Source organism: Octodon degus, unplaced genomic scaffold (assembly GCF_000260255.1).
Source record: "Octodon degus isolate 3935 unplaced genomic scaffold, OctDeg1.0 scaffold00248, whole genome shotgun sequence".
NCBI lineage: Eukaryota > Metazoa > Chordata > Mammalia > Rodentia > Octodontidae > Octodon > Octodon degus.
This window is the reverse complement of record NW_004524824.1, coordinates 107,765-124,464: the sequence shown is the minus strand read 5'-3', so window position 1 is coordinate 124,464 and position 16,700 is coordinate 107,765. Positions and strand designations below refer to the sequence as shown.

Below are 16,700 nucleotides of genomic sequence, written 5' to 3'. Positions count from 1 at the left end.
TTTTTTTTTTTTTTTTGCAGAACTGGGGATTGAACTCAGGTCCTTGTACTTGCCAGGGAAGCACTTATTCCACTGAGCCATCTCCCCAGCCCCCACCACACCATGTTTAGTGCAGCACAATTCATATAGGTAATCTTGGAAGCAGCCTATCTGTCCATCAACAGATGAATGGCTGAATTTTTTTTTCCCCTCCAAGATTTAGATTTAGAACTAATGGAATTGTTAATTCGAAGCCTATGTTGGATGATGCTTTATGGGTGACAGAATATCATTTAAGACCATCTGGGCATGCTGGATCCTCATTTGACCCAGAGCCCTGGCCCGGCATGTGAATGGAACTTCTTCCATCAGACAGGCCTGATGTAGAACCCTGCGGCAGAACTCCCTGCAGAGAGGCTAGAGGGAAGACCCACCCAGCTGATCCAGGAGCAGAAGATGGGTTCACCTCCAAGGGCTGCAGCAGGAAGAAGTGGAGCACAGCAGCCAGAACCAAGCCACATTCACCTGGACGAGTTTGACCTTGGTAGATCTGGACCTGATGTTAAGGCAATAACTGTACCAAAGCTCTACACCAAAGGTCAGAAGACAGTGCTGTACAAAATGACAAAGAAAAGGAGCAAAATGCATTCTCAGGCCCCAAGTCCACCTAGAACAAATGGAGGAGACAATAGCAGAGAAGAAACTGGAAAGCACAACCTGAAATCTCTGAAATATTAGCATCTGAGGTAAAGAAATAACTGCAGAAAGGTGTAGAGGAAATCAGATCAGAAATAATCTGTAAAAAAATGATAATTATAATGAAGGAAGTACTAAGTGCTTCTAAAGAAGACACTGATTTTAAAAAAATAGAGAATAGAAAAATGATGGAATCCTTGAATGAGCAATATATGAAAGAAATAGAATTCATAAAGCAGATTCAAAGTGAAATTAAAACCTCAAGGAAATTAAAAACTCAATCACAAGCTGGCAAAACCATTTAAATGAAAGTGAAAATACTTTCAGACCTTGCTACTGCAGCTAGTGAAAAGGTAAGAAAAGATCTCTCAAAAACAACTAGCATTGCCGGGGAGATGGCTCAGTGGAATAAGCACTTCCCTGGCAAGTGCAAGGGCCCGAGTTCAATCCCCGGTTCGGCCAAAAAAACAACAACAACAACAACAACAACAACAACAAAAACTAGCATGCAGGAAAAAAAAAATTCAATATCTGCAAGACAGAGGAGAAATACAGGAGAAAAAGGGTATACAAAAGCAGTCTTTCAATTATTCTTTTGTATACAGCAGCAAAATATTTCCATCAGCATACTCTACAAATGGACTTCTACACCCCATTGGTCATGATTCTGTCCAGGTCTACAGGATGGATATCAAGGAAATAGCAGTAGCTCAGTCCCACAAGTGACACCTGGACACCAGTAAGCATCATGGACACTGTCAATGTCCACAACTTTGTGTGATAGAACTTTGTGTGATATCCTATTCCCAAACTGCTAGAAGGGATGGTCATATATTTGCCATTCCAATATTTATGTTATGTTTTATTCTCAGTAATTCTTTACTATCATGAAAACTTTTTCTTAGTTGAATTGTTTAGAAATATTTAATTTTTAATTTTTGAATATTGTTTAATCTTAATTTTTAAGATTTATACTGCATCTTTGACTTACAATCTACTTACAAGATATGGTATGATATTTTCTGCTAGTGTTAGAAACTTTAAAAAGTATATTTCATGCAAGCCAAATAGCCCAGCAGATTAAAGTACCTGCAAGCAGGCACAGGGGCTGGGGGTTCAATTCCCTGGCCTGCCCCGCCCCCGGGGCACAGAGAGACTGCAATTGAGACTGGGTGGTAGTGGCACATGCCTGTAATCCTAGCTCTTGGAAGGCTGTAAGAGCCGAGTCCGATCTAGTAGTGAGACCCTGAACACCCTGTAGACCCTTCCCTAAAAAATACAATAAATTAATAAAAAAATAAAAATTTTAAAAATAGTATAGTTCCATTTTCTTTTCACTTTATATTACTTCTTCCTTGTTTTCTACACACACACACACACACACACACACACACACACACAGCAGGTCTTTTCTTTTTCTTTCTTTTCTTTTCAGTCCTTTGAATTAATTAGTTTCTTACACACTTGCTCTTTTTTTTTCTACTATGGAATGAGATGCTATTTAATTTTGTTCTTGCATAGCTAATATTTTTTTAATATATGCTTTAATGACTTCTTTACAATTAGTATTGGACAAGGTCATTTTTGTATATCTTGGTATGATTTTATTCAAATTTCTTGTGCAAAAAGTTTATTTTTCTTGGAAATGTGGTGCCATGATTTCAACTAAATTCAGAAATTTTAAATCTTTGAATATTTATTGCCTACCCCTTTCTACTCTGAGAATTCTAATTATATGAATGTAAGTTTCTTGATTTTGGCACAGAGTGAACTATTATATGACTGATCTGTAAATTCTTTCTTCTTCATCTTTATTTTAGACAATTTTTATTGTTGCATTCATTTAAGTTTGTAAATAATTTACTTACAATGAATGTACAATCCATTAATCTCATGCTGTGTATTCATTTCAGAAATATTTCTCTAAAATTCACTCTGTCTACATCTTATATCTTTCACATTTCAATATTTGTCTACAATTTTTATATGCTATATAATTAATGATTTTCAATAAAGTTAATGAGAAAAAATATCATTTAAATGAAAAATTCAAGATTTTTGAGCTAAGGTGAAATCATTACTGTACCTCTTCTTTTTTGTCTTTATTTTTCTATCTTTAAATTCAATTCATTTTATTTTGAAGAGTAAAAACAGAAGCAAAAATAAATAGAAAAAAAGACAGAAACAGGATAACATACAACACATATGTTACAGATTTTCAAAACAGGAATAGCTAATTAACAGTGGTTGTTATACTACCTTTTTATTATCAAATGTTGCTCAGCTTAATGGATATAATTATGCAAAACTGAACAAATAATTGAATATTTACACTTTCAAGAAATCTTAAATTTTTTGTCTTTAAAAAATACATATATATTGTACAGGGTCTTACTTCACAGCTCGGACTCATAATGATCCTCCTGCTTTCAGCCTTCCCAGTGCTGGGATTGCAGGCATGTGCCACCACACCCAGACTCCATCCCTAGCTCAGCATCCCCCTGGAGGGGCTGGTGTGGCACGTGGTACCAGGGATCTAACCCTGCACAGGTGCTTAGTCCACTGAGCTATCTTGCCAGCCCTTTTTAATTTATTTTAAAGAGAGTATAATAACTAATAAGACATTAGAAATGTGTATCTCTTCTTTTAGTTGAAGTTTTACACAGAAAACTTCCTCTTTGGAGCTTCTCCTTTATAAGCTACTGTACTCTTTGTTTATGTACTTTGAAAGTTACAAGACGAATTTAGTTAAGTCATAAATGTAATGTAGGGCCGGGGAGATGGCTCAGTAGAATAAGCGCTTCCCTGGCAAGTGCAAGGGGCTGAGTTTTTCGATATACCTTTTCTCCACATCTGTGATTTTTAGGGACTACATGAAATAGTAGTTTTTAAATGTGTATACAAAATTTTCTAAGAAAAGATATTTTGCGGTGACCTATAAGCACTGAGCATCTGTTACTTATTTGGCCTGCTATTTATTTGGAAACTACAAGAGGTCAAGGATTTATAATGTATTTACGATAGAATTCTATAAATGTTAATAAAAATTTTCCTAACATAAATATACTCTAAGGAATGAAGAGCCACATGGATTATTTACTTTAAGAAGGTGACATATAACTTTAAAAAAATCTTCACTAATGATATTTCACTTATCATCAATTGGTACTTTAATTCCCTTTTAATTGAACACATAATTAATTGAACACAATTTAATTGAACACATTTGCAAGCCTCACCATCTATTCATTTCATTTATGGAAGACTATTTGTTCTCTGGATTACACAGAACATTTATCACTTAATTCCTGCGTATCTAAGGCTTATTTCAAGCAGGTCTGAGTAAATTTCAGTAAGGTAAAGTATTAACCATTGCGGGGGGGGGGGGTGATCTGAGTTTGTGCTGTAATCCAAAGTAAGAGGCTTTCACTTTGCTCTGCAAAAACTGCTGCAATGCCACAAGATTTCTTTCAGTTTCAGTTAAGAAAAAATATGCCCAACTGGAAATCAAAGATAATTCGTGATAAAAGGGGGAAAAAAATCACTCCTGCTGATGTGTTGTGTACACTTTTATATCTTCAATTCCTTTTAAAAACCCGGAGAAGGGAGTTTTCCGGCATGATACCCAAAATGATAGCTATGGCAGGATCCAAGGACAGTGAGGTCCAGAGTCGAAATGCCTTGTAGAGAGAAATCCCTAACACACATTGTTCTCCATATACATAATCCGCGTGATTACAACGTGTATGACTTGATAGGGCGTTTAGCGTCTCTCATTTTCAACCTGTGCTACTGAAAACTAGGGATTCTATTTCCTTGCACCTACATTTCATATCTCTGTGAAGACACTGTTTCTTCCAGCCTCGTCTTTGCACGTTTTCCCCTATTAACTCCTGTCACGCAGACAGTCCCTATGCCAGAGGCTCGCTCCCCCGCCTTCGCTCACCTAACCCACCTTAAACAAGTGCCTTCTTTTCGTTTCCGCTTCCTGATGGCTTTTGTCCCTCTCGGCTACCAGATCACTGCCCGGAAGCCCTGCGGAAACACCACGCACGCGCCCTAAGAGTCCTCACCTGGCTTCCGGTTTGGGCGGCGGGCCCCTTTCAGTTTCCGACTCCAGTCAGCGGCAGCCTGGCAAGTCTCGCGGTATTTGTTGCGGGCGGCTGGCGCTAGCCAGCGCTTATTCGGGGCGGGCCTTTTTAGCCGCTTTCCCGCGTCTGCAGCTCGGAGTCTCCGGGCTCGGCAACATGACGTCCGCCTTGGAGAACTACATTAACCGTATCCTCTGGCAGGCTGACAGACGACTGGGCCGGTGTCGCCCTGGAGGGCGTGGGCGGGACCCGCGGGAGGGCGGGCGGGAGGCCGAGGCCCGGGAGCCGCCGCTGCGGCCACCCTTCGGTCTGCGGCCGCGGCGCGTGCTGGTCTTAGCTTGAAGCAAATGTGAAAGTGGCGTCTTGACTCGACCTTCTTATTTCCTTACCACTTGAAGTTTGGGCAGAAGATGAGCCGTTCCCTGCGCGATGACTGTCTTGTGAATCGGTGTATTGTAGCTGTTTCAGTCGCGAGCTTTGCACGATGTTCAAAGGCAGCAGAAAGCAGCGGTGGTGCTCAAACCGGCGTCCACTCGCTTTCCCGCTTGAAGGCTCAGCCTGTTGGCAGAGTGAAAAGTGTTTGCTTTTGTAATGGGTTGTAGCGTCTCAGGACGGTAACGTTTCTCGTGGCCATGTACCGGCACAGAGGTTGAATACGAAAGTCTGGTGACATTAATCGTAGCTTCTTGAATTCTGGAAGCCAGAACTCCGAAGACAGTTGTGCCGGCTTTGTGAAATCATACAGCATTGGTTAATTTAAACTTAAACAGTTTTTGTTTCCAACATAAGGAAATAAGCCTAAGAAAGGGCAGATGACCTGTTCAAGAGCACAGATCAGCAACTTCCTTAGTACCAAGCATCCTGCTCCTTAAGACAAGATACATTCACATATAGAGAAAGGTTTCCCTTTTCTTTGATTACGTAATTATCACAAAAGCAGAATTTAAAGAAATTAAAACCTTAAGTTTTTATGTAGTGAACATAATGGATTTGTTAAATAAATGGATCTTAAATCTCATGCCCCTCCACCGTAATTCAAACCATTCTCTTACAAAAATTTTAAATTTTCAATTTGTATTCCCTAAGAAATGCTTTCCTTGATTCAATTATCAGGAACTGTTGCTGTTATTACTTCTGATGGAAGAATGATTGTGGTAAGTGGTTTTTTGATTCTTTGCCTTCTGGTCGGCTTATTGGTTGTAAATTTTTATATGCACCTTCTGGTCTATAATGCCTTATCACCACAGTACACCTTTCTGCAGTTTTCTGATTCCGTTCTCTACCTTGGTGCCAATCCATATTTTCTTAATAAAGACTGAGTGTATGCTATGTGCAAAGCTTCTTGGAGTATAATAGATTTATTTATTGCATTTTTTTGTTTCTTTTCCCATTGAGTGTTCTGACATTTGCTATATAAATAGTTTAAATGTTTGTGTGTTTCTTAGAAACTTGGGAGTTATGTAACTCACTGGGTGTTCAGTAGGGATCAAGTCTGAAAAATGTGTTAGGTGATTTCATTGTGTGAAAATCTTAAAGAGTGTACTTACATAAACTAGGCAGCTGTGATACCACTAGGTGATTTAATTTTATGGGACCACTATTGTATTTGCAGCCCGTCCTTGATTCATATTTTCTCATTCTGTAGTTTTGCTTTTGTTTCTTTTTTTAATCATTGTAGTTATTATTGTGGGTCATTACTATTACATACAATTTATTGAGTATATGGGATGAGCCAAGCACTTTATATGTGTCATTTTTGGTCTGTAGTACAACTATGTGAAGAATTTTTTCTATTTCTTTTTCTTTTTCTTTGTTTTTTTTTTTTTTTTTTTTTTTGCGATACTGGGGATTGAACTCAAGCAAGCACTTATTCTACTGAGCTATCTCCCCAGCCCTCAGCTATGTGAAGAGTTACTCAGTATTATAGTAAGGAACCAAACCCAGAAAATTGAGTGCCTTTGCCAGTCACAGCATAATAAGTGGCAAAACTACATGGGGGGGGGGGCAGGGAGATGGCTCAGTAGAGTAAGTGCTTCCCTGGCAAGCGCAAGGGCCTGAGTTCAATCCCTGGTTTTGCAGAAAACCAACCAAACAAAACTAAATGGGGATTTCAATTAGGTTTGATTTCAGAGACAGGGTTGTAGCCTTCTTCCTTAAGTAAGTAAGAAAAGCAGGATTTTTTTAGGCATTTCATATTGTATTTTGTCAGATATGAACAGTTTGAAATATTTTAATGTCAACACTTCAAGAATCTTGTAAATAATTTATTTTGTGAAAACCTTGTGTAAATTTCTTTCTTTCTTTTTTTTTTTTTTTTTTGGCGGAACCAGGGACTGAACTCGGGCCCTTGCGCTTGCCAGGCAAGCACTCATTGTACTGAGCCATCTCCCCGGCCTCTAAATTTCTTAATAGGGTAGATAGTAAATTTTATACAAGGAAAGTCATACCTGAATACTTAAATTTCAGTAGTTCTGTATTTGACACATTGTTATTTGTTGAAATAGGTATGTTTAAAATGGAACAGAGGTTGTTGATATAGTATCTTGGCTCTCTTCCAAATTCTAGGTTATGATTTTTTCTTATTTTATTGTGATTTTACATAATTGTTTTCCAGAACATGAAGAAGCTTGATGCTGAGTTTCAGAGGTTAACCAGTCAAAGCTAGTATAAATTAGTTTCTTCAGAAATTTATTGCATCTGAGTTACCGTTTTGCTACATTTGTTATTTTCCTTTATTTAAAAACTAACCATCTTTCATAAAATTTTACCTTATTTCCTTCATGTTTGGGTGCTAATTATTATAGTCATATTTCTATTTACTAGTTAAATCTTATCAGATTTAGCTCTGTCCCATAAATATATGCAAACTTCAAGCAACTAACATTTGATAAGTACTTAATATATGTGCCTCACATATATTATTTATTGTGAAATTTTCCCAATAACCCAGTAACAGCAGTATGATGTATTTATTTAGTGTCTGACTCTAAAACTTTTGTTGTTGGAATTCTGGGGCTGCTATTCAGTATAGCATGAATGAAAGATTTTCAAGGGTCTCCATTTTTCTTCTTTGAAATGGGTATAATTATAATTTGACCTTAAAGGGTAGAGAGTAGATGTGTACAGTGTGTTTATTACAGTGCTTTACACACAGTACTAGTATGTAGCACGCAGCATACTGTTACTATGCTATAGCTAGTATGTATGTATACATATGGCTATCATTTCAATATTTGCCATTGTATTCTTGTTTGTATTCTCAGTGTTTGCTACTGCACTATAAGAACTTTTTGCTACTTCATTGGAAATGCTGTGGTACCTGGGTGTCCTTTGTAACTCCCTAACTGCACACTAGTCAGATTTGTGATGCAGCTTTTCATGTTTTAAGCAATCAAGAAGTAAGTTCTGTGCTCTAAAACACTGTTGGTTATGTTATTTCATAGCTGACTTCTAGTTTGGATAGGTATCTGCCCAACTACTAAAATGATTATAAAGTGCACATTTGTGTTAGAATATTTCTTTTATTTTTCTGGGATATTTTCTTTTCAGGGTACACTTAAAGGTTTTGACCAGACCATTAATTTGATTTTGGATGAAAGCCATGAACGAGTATTCAGCTCTTCACAAGGAGTTGAACAAGTGGTGCTAGGATTATACATTGTAAGAGGTGACAATGTGTAAGTAAAACATATCTTTGAAGTTAAAATTATACTACAGATCTATTTCCCTGCTTGTATATATGTACTGTAAACAGGTACTAATAAAATTATTAAAATTGTATTTACTATAAAGGAAGAGATTTTCTCAAAACTATACTATATAATTCATATATAGCAAACAAATATGCTTTCATTTATTTTGTAAGTGTGACTTTTTTTAACTTCGAAAGGCAAAACTATAAATTTTATATCAAGATTCTTCAGGAACCAGCAAAATGATCTTTTTCAAATTAAACTTTTACCTGCTGAAATTTGTCTATCTTTCTAATAGTTAAGTGGCTAGGGCCCAAGAGGCTTGCCTTACACTAAACAGTTTGTTTCTGAGGCTTCTAAAAATGTTCTGACTAGTCTGCATTTCATAGGAGATCAGGCTGTTCAGGGTGGTATGACCACAGACAACTGGTCTGGACCTCACAGGAACATACATTCCTAGGGTCCAAGGCTAGAGTTTGAAAATCTTCTGAAATCTCTTATTGAAGCAGTTATAAATAAATATGTATATTTATAATTCATGAATTTTTAGTGTAATTTTTAATGTAATTGACATGCTTACAATATTCCCATATCCTATGATATTAATTACCTTGGGACATTGGTAACTTAGTTTGAGAATATTTTAGAGGTGGCAGTTTAAGGAAAGCAGGTAACCATTTGGAGGAGAATTCTTTCACACAACTCAGACTCATAATGATCTTTATGTTTTCAGCCTCCCCAGTGCTGAGCTAACAGGCGTGTACCACCACACCTGGTCTCAGTGGAGGGCTCAGCATATCTAGGGGGTAGGTTGGCATGGATGGAACCCTGGTCCCTGTGCTTACGTAAGCAGGTGCTTAGTCTACTGAGCTATCTTGCTAGCCCCAGAAATGTTTTTGGTGATGGAAATGTATCTTGGTATTTTTCAGTACTACCCATATGCAGCTGTTGAGCATTCAAAAAGTGGCTGACATCACTGATTAATCAGCTTAATTATAGTTACATATGGCTAATGTAGTAACTGGCTAGAATATTGAAACCATTTCCTATTAATAGAAGTAACATATGACTAGGAAGCAGCAAAAGATACGCTAGCAATTTTGGTTATTATCTTTAATCAAAAGCAGGAGTTTATAAAATATTCTAGAGTAACTTTCAGGTAAAGTTAGAGGGTAGCTGTAAAGACTTTAGAGAACAGACTGGGGAGAAGTCTCCTGATTGAAGCAGTACTGATCTTTTGTATTGTAATTGTATGTAACAGTTGATTTGAAGAAGGTTTATCCTGCCTTAATTAAGAAAAAAATTTTAAACCTTAATCCTATACCAGTGTGATAGAACCGGGTTGTACTGGCTCCATGAAAGCAGATTGTTGTATTTTCTGGAGTTTTGGAAGCTAATTGATAATTGTCTTGTTAATGCCTGAAATTGTCTCGGGTGGGAGTATTGCATGTGAAGGATATTAATAACACTGCAAATCAATCTCTTTTTGATAGAGAAATGTTTTTTAAACAAGTACTGGCATTCCTTTAATATTGGTTGCTGAAATAATGTTACCTGCTAATTATTTCTCCTTGAGTTTTAAAAATTTTTTATTAGTACATGTTTATAGTAAGTATATAATGATTACATGCATTGTGGGTAATCATATGTGTAACATAAATTTCTCTTATATACCCTTCCACTCCAATTCCTTTTGTCCTTCCTCCAGTTTTTGGTCCCTTTGCTGTTTGCAGAAGGTTTGTGACTTACATGTATAATTCACTAGCTGATGAAAATGCTGTTTGTTTTCTACCTTAACTAGTTTTTTCTACTGTGTCTTCTCAGTTTTACATGTTTTGGAAGAATGGAACTAAGTGTTGATGTATAAGATTTTAGAAATACAGGTAAATTAATTTCAGAAATGTGTTTAACTCTTGACTTTTTCTTAATTAATTACAGGGCAGTCATTGGAGAAATTGATGAAGAGACAGATTCTGCACTTGATCTGGGGAATATTCGAGCAGAGCCTCTAAACTCTGTAGCACACTGAGGAAGAATGGCATTCACTACACATCTGTATATCTTGTATAGAAACTGTTGAGGATGGTTTTCTGAATTTTTATGAACATGTTAATTGTGAATTTTGACTTCATATTGATTTATAGTATTATGTAAATCAAAATATTTCTATGTTTTTATTGAAAAAGCTGTCTAAATTATAAGCGTGGTCACTTCATTTTATTTTTCTACTGAATGATACAAAAATAATTTTAAAAATGTAGAAAATAAGTACTTTCTGATATTTTGATATTTATGGAAAATAGTTGAAAATTTGAGGTTCATAAGTCATGCATATAAATAACTAGTGCAAGATGTATGTATTTCTTTCTAAGATTTTAAAGATCACCAGAAGGTAAATTTTCTCATGAAACAAATCACTGAAATTTATCCCACTGCACTAGTAGTATTGGTAGTGCCAGTGCTTTTAAAAGTTCCTCCCTAGCACTTAGAGATGTGAATAAAAATGTGTTTAGTTGATTAAAGAAAGAGTACCGGGGGCCTGCCCATTAGCTCAGTTGTTTAAGTGCCTGCTTAAAAAAGCAGTGAGGCTCAAGTTGCTCTGGTTCAAACCCAGATACTCCCGCCAAACCAGAAATGCCCTGAAGGCATGTTCAGGCCGCCCACAAACAAAAAAGAGTACCAACAAAGTTTTAATAAATTGGATTAAAAGGTAGGACTTGAATATCAAAAACAATGAGAGTTAGGATTGGTAGAGAAAATAGAAGAACTTTTGTAGGACAGATAATGACCATTATAAAACTAATACAAACATGGTAATGCTAAATTTTAACAGTATATTATCTGAAAAATTGATTTTGTATAATCTTAAAAGCCATTATAGTTAACTTTTAAGAACTGTGAATTTTTAACATCCGAGTTTTTGTTGAGCTGGGTATATAGCTCAGTGGTGTCAGCGTCTGCTTGGCAAGCCTTGAGGTCCTGAGTTCAATTCATGGTAACAAAAGGAAAAAAAAGTGTTGTTTTTCTATGTGAGTAAATAAGCCTTAGGTTTATATTAGAGCAGTGCTTGCCTTTGCCAATCACTTTCCATGATTAACTGTTTCTGTAAACCTGATTACAGAAATAAACTTGATAAAGAATTCATAGAAACAAGAGTTTAAGTTGTATTTAGATATTTAGATAATCTAGGTTAGTTCACAAAAATTTGTGATGAAGAAAATTGAAAAATAGTTGCATTTTTGTAATTTTAAGAAAATTTAAATTTTTTTTTTAATGTGAAAATATTTTAAGATAGAGGTTGGCAATCTTTTGGTAAAGATCTGACATAAGTATTTATAAGCCATGTAATCTGTCATAGGTACTCAGTTGCACTGCTGTAACAAAAGCAGTGTTAGGCAGCTGGGTATGGTGGTGCACACCTACAATCCCAGCAGTCAGGTGGCTGAGACAAGGATCGTGGTGAGTTTAAGACCGACCTGTGCTCCAAAGTGAGCTCAAGACCAGCCTGAAGTGCATAGCGAGTCCTTATCTCAGAACAAAATATATGAGTAGTCATAGGCCATACATGACTAGTCACAGCTGTTTTCCAGTAAAATTTCATGTACGCAAACAGGCAGCAGGCTGGATTTGTCCTGGAGAACATGCTTGCTGAGTCATGGCTTAAAAGTGCTAGTTTAGTAAGAAGAGAAGTTGCCCACTTTATATAAATGCTGAGGGCTGGGATATGGCACAGGGGCATAAGTGCCTTCCTGGCAAGTACAAGGTCCCAAGTTCAATCCCTGGTACTGCAAAAAAAAAAAAAAAGCAAAATGGCTATTTTAGGGCTGGCCAGATCAGTAGACTAAAGCACCTGCTTAGAGTGCAGCAGCCTGGATTCGGTCCCCATTGTACCCTGAGGCGTGCTGAGAAGGCATTGAGACTGGGTGTGGTGGTGCATGCCTGTAATCTCAGCACTTGGGAGGCTGAAAAAAGAATCATTGTGAGTCCAGTCTAGTAGTGATACTCTGTAGAACCTGTACTAAAGAAAAAAATTCTGAAAAGAGCTTCTGGGGTAGATCCTTTCAGAATTAGGTGTTTTATAAAAATTTTTTAAAAATATTTAAAACTCTAAAGATGTAATTTTGGCTACTAAGACCCTTGTTGAAATTTCTCCTTTTGTATGGAGAAAGATGTTTTAGGTTTTTGGTAGGTGATACACTATGATCATCTTAAGACAACTTGATTAATGTTCATTGCTGTCTGGTAGGATTAGGTTAGGTAGTCTGTACTGGCTATTTATAAATATTTGGCTTTGTAGTACAAGGCTTTATAATTAATAATAAATTGAAAATAATGCAAAGTGGAAAATAAGTTTAGGAACTTACAACTTGAAAAATTTAGATTCTGGATTTTTTTTGTTTTAATTTATGTATTTAGTACAGGGTCTATGTAGATTGGATTTATAGTGATGCTCCTGTTTTCAGCCTCCCAAGCGCTGGAATTACAGGGGTGTGCCACCAGGCCCAGTCTCATTCGCCAACTCAGCATGCCCTGGTGGCAGGGCTGACACAGGGATCGAACCCGGTGAACTGCGCTCTACCTAAGCAAACACTTTTGTGCCGTCCCTAAATTCTGGAATTTTGTCAGGAACACTTACAAGTCAATATGTGCTAGATATTGTTTGAAGATCTGTATATATTAAGGAACAAAACTAACCAGTTCTTATCCTTGGTGAAGCTAGCTTCTGTTACAGCAATCCAGTCATCTTGAATCAAGGTTTTACTGTCCGATGGTCTTGAGTTAGTTAGTCATCAGATCAGTTCAGAATTCTAGGATATAATCCATGGGACCTGGATTCATTTAAAGCAAACACAAATAGTTTTAAGTGGATATAACTCATATGAATCATTTTGTCCCCATCATTTTTTTCTCAAGATTGCTATCTCTATATAGTGTTACTCTTAAGAATGAAAGTGAAATAAAACTTTTCTTACCAGAGTTTTTTCTTTTTCCCATTAGTTTACTATTACCATCTGCTGTCTACTGGTAACATTTGGTGGATGGAGTTGGGAGCTGTTCTTTAAGACATCTTTGAAAGTTGAGGATACAAATTTTAGCAGTAAGATATAAATTAGGTCTAGGTTTTTAAAACCTAGTGTTTGTATTACATTTTTTTTTTTTGGTACTGCTTTGGTTCATTTTTCTATTTTTTATATACGTTTAAAAATGACTTTATATAGAGTATTACTTGCCAGGAGTAACACAGTTCAAATATTTATTTTAGTATAGGGTCTACAGAGTCTCACTATGTGGATTGGATTTGTAATGATCTGCCTGTGTTTGACCGCCCACGGGGCTGGGATTATAGGCGCATGCCCAGTCTCAATCACTGTCTCAGCACATCCAATGGGCGGGGCTGGCCAGCAGGCCTGGGATCAAACCCCTGGCTACTGTGTCTGCCTAAGCAGGGCTTTAATTCACTGAGCTATTTGGCCGGTCATTCAAAGATTATTGAAACTTGCTGAAATTCCCATTCAAGCATGGTGGAACATGTTTGATCCCAGCACCCTGGGAAGTTGACAAGTCAGAGCCTAGCTTGAGCAATTTAGATTTACTGAGGTCTTGCCTCAAAAAACAAGCCAGCAAACAAAAATGGCTGCTCAGTGCAAAGGCCTTGGTTTAATCCCCATTACTAGGGAAAGAAAATTCAATTCTATTAGATAGCAGTGTTCTTTAATTTTCTTTTCCCCATATTACATAGTTTTAAAAATGAAAAGTTACTAAATAACTTCTTGGCTTATGTGTCTGCCTGGCAAGCATAAGGACCCAAGTTTGATCTCCAGTACTGCGCACCATGCTGGCCTCATGCTGTGCTAGCCACTAAAACCCAAGTGTGGTGGCACATGTCTGTAATCCCAGCCCTGGGGAGGCTGAGATAGGAGGATCACTACAAGTGGGAAACTGCATAGAGAGACCCCGTAATAAATATAGTATTTTTAAAAGTTACAAAACTTTATTACATTTGCAATATTTGAACTCAGGAGTCAGTATGAGTGTGTGAGGGACATTTAGGGAGGGATAATGTATTATCCCATGTATTAAAAATGTGTGTCTATTGGAGAACAGATAGCTAAACTTTCAGAGCTAAAGATGCACAAGATATATATGCTTCACTTTGCCTTTTATTAGAAAAATCATAATTGCTATAAACTGAAAAATTCATTAATGGATAAAACTTGCCAGTAAATGCTATACTAAGGCCTGTATAACATTTTAAAATAAATGACCTGGCTGGTGCCCATTGCAATCATCTGAAACTGGTGATCTGTGACCTGAGTGTGCCAGGCATAGGGGCAACAGCTGTGCTGGCACCCAGCCTCATCATGTGAGAACCTAGGAGGACTCTGGGTGGCCCATGGCACTGTGGTGAGCTGTAACCTGTAGGCCCAGTGTACTCAGGCACAGAGATTTCTTGGTGCCTGGTCCAACCATTTAAGAATTTAGGAGGACTCTAGGTGGCCCATAGGATCCTGGTGAATCTGACCCACATCCACCACCTGCCCAGAAACTTTGTTGAGCATCAGCCAGTTGTCCCCAGGAGTACTGAGAGACTTGGTTAGTCCTACCTCATCTCCCCGCCCCCTCCCACTGTAGCAGGAACCTTACTGACTCACTCATACCACTCTCCCACCACTGCTGAGTCTGATCATGGAGAGCTTCAAAACTGCCAAGATGTAGGAACAAAAGGCAATCTGAATCCTCTTAACCACCTAGAACAAAGTCCAAGAGACAAGGACAGAATAATGTGAAAGTTACACAACTGAAATTTCTGAAATGATGGCAATTGAAGTAAAGAAACAACTATATTATGCTATAGAAGAAATAAGATGAGGAATAATCTCAGGTCAAAAAAGAATTTCTCAGCACAGCCAAAGAAGACAGATTTTAAAAAAGAGAATAGAAAAGGGGCAGCTGAATAGCTCAGCGGATTAAAGCGCCTGCAAGCAGGAGCAGGGGCTGGGAGTACAATTCCTGGGCCTGTCGTGCTGGCTCAGCCTCTAGGGTGCACTGAGATGGCAATTGAGACTGGGTGTGGTGGCGCTTGTCTGTAATCCCAGCTCTTGGGAGGCTATAAACAGGTGGATCACTATGAGTCTGATCTAGTAGTGAGACCTTAAACACCCTGCAGACCCTTCCCTAAAATACAAAGAAAAGAAAGAAAAATAACAGTAACTAGGAGCAATACAGAAGAGAATTAGAATGCATACAATATTCGAACATATCCAAAAAATTAAGAATTCCATTGAAAGCAGGCAAAACCACTTGAACGAAACTGAATATCGATTGGCAGACTTTGAAGACAGCAATGCAACTAATGAATGTGAAAGGAAATATCTCTTAAAACTAACAAGGAACCAGGAAATAACTGAGCAGCTACAAGATGATGCAAAGAAAGATAATAGGTGTCACCAAAACAGTAGGAGCCAGCACAAATGACATAAAAAGACTATTGCAGAAGTACTAGCAGAAAATGTCCCAAACATGAGAAAAGAATCTGATATACAATGAAATGAGGTACATTGAACTCCAAATAGCCATAATCAAAATAAATCTACACCTAGATACATACTAATCAAGATCTCAGAAACTCAGCAAAAGAATAGAATGTAAAAGGCTGTTAAAGATGAGAAACAGGTCACCTACAATGGAAAGCCCATCAGAATCATGGCAGATTTCTTAACACAGACTATCAAATCAAGAAGAGTTTGGAGTGAAATATTTCAGGTTGTAAAAGAAAATAACTTCCAACCCACCTGGACTGATGTATCCTGAAAAACTTAAATGGCAAGATAAGATTTTTTCCATGACAAAGAACAACTGAAGAAATTCATGACCACCAAACCAATCCTACAAACAGTATTGATAGATATTCTAGAGACAGAAACAATCACAGCTTCAAGAACAACAAAAAGTAACCACCAAACAGAAGTAATTAAAAAAGAGGAAAAAGATAAGCCAATACATACCAGTTATAACCATCAATGTAAATGGCCTCAGTTCGTCAATCAGAAGAAATAGACTAACAGAGTGAATTAAGAAAAAAAAAATCCACCAATATGCTGTATACAAGAAACATCTAGGGGCCCGGGAGATGGCTCAGTAGAATAAGCCCCTGCCTAGCAAGTGCAAGGGACTGAGTTCAACCCCCAGTTATGCAAAAAAAAAAAAAAAGAAAAGAAAAGAAAAGAAAAGAAATGCTGGG

General features: G+C 37.4%; 1 protein-coding gene across 1 annotated transcript; it reads left to right on the top strand.

Moving 5' to 3' along the window:
- The first annotated feature begins 4,702 nt into the window (after window positions 1–4,702).
- Lsm8 (LSM8 homolog, U6 small nuclear RNA associated) lies at window positions 4,703–10,530 on the top strand. The gene is made up of 4 exons (XM_004645999.2): window positions 4,703–4,953; window positions 5,880–5,920; window positions 8,316–8,443; window positions 10,397–10,530. The coding sequence occupies exons 1-4, from the start codon at window positions 4,923–4,925 to the stop codon at window positions 10,485–10,487; spliced, it is 291 nt and encodes a 96-aa protein (XP_004646056.1). The 5' UTR covers window positions 4,703–4,922; the 3' UTR covers window positions 10,488–10,530.
- The last annotated feature ends 6,170 nt before the right edge of the window (window positions 10,531–16,700 follow it).

Excerpts from the sequence above, each read along its gene's own strand:
- Lsm8 (XM_004645999.2), top strand. The coding sequence starts at position 4,923 with ATGACGTCCGCCTTGGAGAACTACATTAACC. Across the intron at positions 4,954-5,879 it reads CTTGGAGAACTACATTAACC|GAACTGTTGCTGTTATTACT; the intron begins GTATCCTCTGGC and ends TTCAATTATCAG. Across the intron at positions 5,921-8,315 it reads CTGATGGAAGAATGATTGTG|GGTACACTTAAAGGTTTTGA; the intron begins GTAAGTGGTTTT and ends TTTTCTTTTCAG.